The 4,490-nt window shown below is 43.3% G+C and overlaps 1 protein-coding gene across 1 annotated transcript; it reads right to left on the bottom strand.

Annotated features, from left to right (window-relative positions):
- Positions 1-435: 435 nt before the first annotated feature.
- On the bottom strand, positions 436-3,539 carry lmod3 (leiomodin 3 (fetal)). Its single transcript, XM_035645397.2, has 3 exons — positions 3,100-3,539; positions 1,313-2,938; positions 436-1,156 (listed from the first exon to the last, which is right to left on the bottom strand). Exons 1-3 carry the CDS (start codon positions 3,385-3,387, stop codon positions 1,109-1,111), a joined length of 1,962 nt encoding a protein of 653 aa, XP_035501290.2. The 5' UTR covers positions 3,388-3,539; the 3' UTR covers positions 436-1,108.
- Positions 3,540-4,490: the final 951 nt, after the last annotated feature.

Consider the following 4,490-nt stretch of genomic DNA (forward strand, 5'->3'; position numbering starts at 1 on the left):
GTGTACACATCATTTGACTCAACTTGACTTAATATCTGTATGACATTGATTTAGTCTCAGCTCAGCTTTTTCCTAATTTCTAGGCAAGAAGTAGAAGGTTATTGTTTTACAGTAAAATGTTTAGCATATGAACAGGTTTGCACCCATAATGAATAATCTAACATTTAATCAACCAAACATTTGAATATGAATTAAATAAAAGATGTTTTGGGATTCAATGAGCAATTATCATCTTTTGATATAATACATATTTATAACAGTGTTTGGGAGCTACTGCTTCTTTGCTTCAAGAGAGATAATAATCGTCTGAAACCACAGATATTTATAATATAATTATAATATAATTATAATCACACTTTCCCAAATACCTAATATAGTTAGAACACATAAAAAAGTGTTACTTTATACACAAACGTACATTTATTGATGAGATGATGAAGTAGATCAAGCATTTATTTTCATTCACTCTCAACATATTTCATTAAATTCAAATTATTAGTGTAATATGTTCATTTTCTAACAGAAAACTGTGTCAACACAGTAACAAACCAGCTCCTCACATTCTTGGCAGCCATGATGGAGTCTCGTACGCTAGCTAGCGACAGCCACATGTACGTTAGCATCTTGCATGTTCATTTTTAACAAATAGTCTGGAGATTGATGAAGGTGTAAAATCGCAGTCATCAGAACTTTAAACAGCAGATAAAACATACTGTGCATCTGAAAATGAACTTTCATGACTCAAAAAAAATTGTGTTGAAAAGCGTAGTGTAAACAGTCTGGCTTGTTTCTGATTGGAGGAATCGAGTGTGTTACAACTGCCCCAGGTCTCCTCTGATGAACTCTCCATTTCCATTTTAGCACTTGAGATTGCTTTTAGCAATGAAAAGTGCTCTATTAATGAAATTTATTATTATTATTATTACTGTAACATTATTGATATGACAAGAGCTTTTAGTGACATAACAACACAGCAGCCAATATTTTTCATGTTTATTTAAAATACTCTTGAGTTCCATAGTTCATAGTATAGTATATAAAGGGGCATTTACTACAAAATATGTTTAAAATGATATATTTTTTTAAAAATACAGTTGAAGCTGTGACCTCAGAAGAGACTCGTTTCACTTGATTCCAGCTCTTTGGGCAGTGGCACCTGCAGCGACAAAAGAAAAGAATTCAAAGGTCAAAGCTGGAATTCTGCAGATTCATATTATCATATAATACAAGAACATCTTGTGGGCAGTTAAGCAGTAAACAACATGTGATGTATCCACAGTGACAAACACAGTATGAACGCTGAGATACTCACAGACTTGAGATAGGCCACGTTGCTCTTCTTGATCTCTGTTAGGAGCTGATCTCGCGGTGTCACGTCAACCTTCGGTGGCAGACGTCTACGAGGGACGGGCTTCAACGTCTTGATCACGTCTGGCAGGTTGGCTCTTTCGTCTGTCACCTCGCCACTGCCTGCGTTCTTCACCCTGGGAGTCTTCCTCAGTTGGACACTGGGCCCCCCTGATCTCCTGTTGTCCCTTGGGTCCTGATCCAGAAAAGGGTCACGTTTCTTGGGCGTCCTCTTCAGCTGCACGTCCCTCAGTGGATTTGCTGGTTCAGGGCTGGGTTGTTTGGGAATGCCTTTGCGGTTGAGCTGCTTCTGAGGCGACTCTTGCTGCTCCGTCTGGTGGCGTGTTTGAGGCACGCCGCCGAGTTCTGACGACGGTGGGACGAGCCCATGCTCCTGCAAGAGTTCAAGGGGCGGCACGTACCCCAGCCTCTCCAGTAAGCCAGGAGGCAGGTTTAGACTGCTCTCGTACATCTGCATCAGCTGCCTCTGCTCCTTCAGCTGCTGCTGCCTCTGCTCCTCCTTCCTCAGCTGCCTCTGACGGTCCAGGTTCCTGGTTAAAAGGTTGGTCACCACCATCCTGGGCCCCGCCTGCTCGAAGTGGTAACCCATCTTCAGCAGGGTGTTGTTGGCCTTGAGCAGCCGGGAGATCTCCATCTCTGAATGGTGACCCAGCATGTGCCTCTGGTTGTGAAAGCGCAGCTCGGTGAGCGTCTCGTTGAACTGCAGGCAGCGGATGATGGCCACGATGCCCTTTCCCGTGACGAAATTGGACTCGATGTTCAAAGTCGTGATGCTGCGATTCTCTCGCAACATGTTGGCCAGGTTGAAAGCGATGTTTTCATCGACGCCGGTGTTGGCTATGCTGAAGGTTTTTACGTGCCTATTCTTCTTCAGGGCGTTGACATAATCCAGGAGCATCTCTTTGGGAATGTTTTCTATGTTGTTGAGGTTCACCTCAGTGACGGAGGGGTTGTTGTTGCGCATCTTGTCGAGCGTCGACTCCAAGTTTGTCTCATTTCCTGAGGGTCTTGACGTCATTTTTATATTATTGAGGGCCAAGTTGGGAATTTTTAACTTGTTAATTTTTCTCTCTTCTTTCTGTTGGACCTTCTCATCTTTGGTGTCATTTATCTCTGGCACCTCTGCAGTATTATTGGGAAGTAAAGAGTCTGTCATTTTAATTTCCTCTTTCTCTTCAACGCATGATGTGCTGAGTTTAGTGGATACCTTCTCCATCTCCTCCTTTGCTTCTGAACATGGCTGATTGTCATCTGTGTCGTTTCCTGTCACTGTTTCTTCATTGTAATCTGAAGGACGTACGTGTTTGTCTGTATCTTCGTGTTTGTCCTTATTCACTGGTAGCTTCACATCTCTCTCATCTTTCACATCCACCTCTTTGTTCTTTGCGTCCCCCTCATCCACTTCTTCAACGATTTCCTCGATGATCTCCTCTATAATTTCCTCTCCGTTTGTACCACCCACAGCTTCTTCCTCAATGACTTCCTCTGTCACTTCATACTCTTCATAATTCACAGTCTCTGTGTTTCCTTCTTCTTCTTCGTTCCTTTCAGCTTCCTCCCTCAAAGTTTTCTAATGAAAACAATGAATCAGAACATCAAGATTAGAACCACGCCGTACCAAACACAAGACGTTTTGTTCCGCCCGAGCGTTCACATCATAATTTTCATAGTCTATAACGAATGTGTTTGATATTCGAGACAGATCTTTACAGGAACTTTTCGGCCTCTTACCTCGCTGGGCAGCAGAGTAACGGGAACTCGTTCTTCCTCAAGCATGCGTTTGGACTCTTTCTCCCAGTAGAGGTAATCGACCAGGGATCTGTGATCGAACGACCCCGTCGGAGGCTTTTCTGTCTGGTCCTTCTGTCTCTGTCCAACTGGAACACGGTCATCCGGGGCAATAATAACATCCATCTCACTCTGAAGCTCCTGAAGCTCCTCGGGCGAAAGCATAGCGAGGAGTTCATCCTCATCGATGTCTTCTTCATTGAGATCATCGCTGTCTCTGCCGTTCGACATATCGGCGCTCTGCGATTTCTTTCTTCTTCTGATATCAAAAGGGAGAATAATCCCTGTCCAGTCTACGACTCACAGGCAGAGAAAACTGGGAAGGTTCTGGCTTTGACTTCGGCTAGAAAGGGGTTTTGCTGCCCGCCCCATGTGGAGTCTAAAATTAAACCCTGTGAACTGCATGGAAGATATTTAAGGCACATGCAGGGGGAAGACATGCTAACATTCTTTTTTTAAGCCCCTTCTCCCAGCTGGCCCGGCCGCCAGGATCTTTTGGGATGACAGTTTGCCCCAGGCTGAGGAAAGCGTGGGATTGACAGCAGCAGGTGGGACACGGGCCTGGCGGGCGGGGGTGGAGTCCGCCCCTGCACACAGAGCGCTGCAGAAGACAGAAGCGTCTGAAGTGCAGCACCACAACAAGCACACGAGCCACGGCGAGAGAGAGTTTCTCCAGGGTAATGGATTCTCACAGTGCGAGAGAAGATGCCTCTTCTGTCAGACTTCTTTGATGGTAACTCAAAGGAAAGATTTTGATACGCACAGTTTGAGAACTTGACACCCTGACAGTTTTATTTATAGAAGAAATACAAAACTTTAATGGCATAGTTTGACTTTTCTTTCCATTAGAGTTAGATGGAAAGATTTATCACTATCATCTATTTGGCTAAATGCCCATTAGCTTAGCTTGGCATAGCATAAAGACTGGAAGACATATAGAAACAAAATCTTTTACCAAGTATCTCTGAAGCTCATTTATTTCCATCTGCATGTTATCTGTGTGTTAATAAATGTAGTTCAAAGATACAGTTCTGCTTCCTGGTAGAGCCAGTTGGACAAAAACTGTAAAAACTGCAGACTCATGCTAGCTCTTCCCTGGTTGTCGTCTTCATGCTAAGATAATTAACCAACTGCCATTTAACAGACAGATATGAGAATTCCAAAAAATTTTCATATTTAACTCGATGGATCAAACTTTGTTTGCAAGAAAGCGGATTCTCAATTTCCTGAATCATCCAACTCATTTCTTCATCTCAGGTTTATTCTCTTACTCATCTGAACCTGAACCGCTTGTTTACCACCAACTTCTTTTAAAGAAAGTGACAACACCCGTC

This window comes from Scophthalmus maximus, chromosome 3 (assembly GCF_022379125.1).
Source record: "Scophthalmus maximus strain ysfricsl-2021 chromosome 3, ASM2237912v1, whole genome shotgun sequence".
NCBI lineage: Eukaryota > Metazoa > Chordata > Actinopteri > Pleuronectiformes > Scophthalmidae > Scophthalmus > Scophthalmus maximus.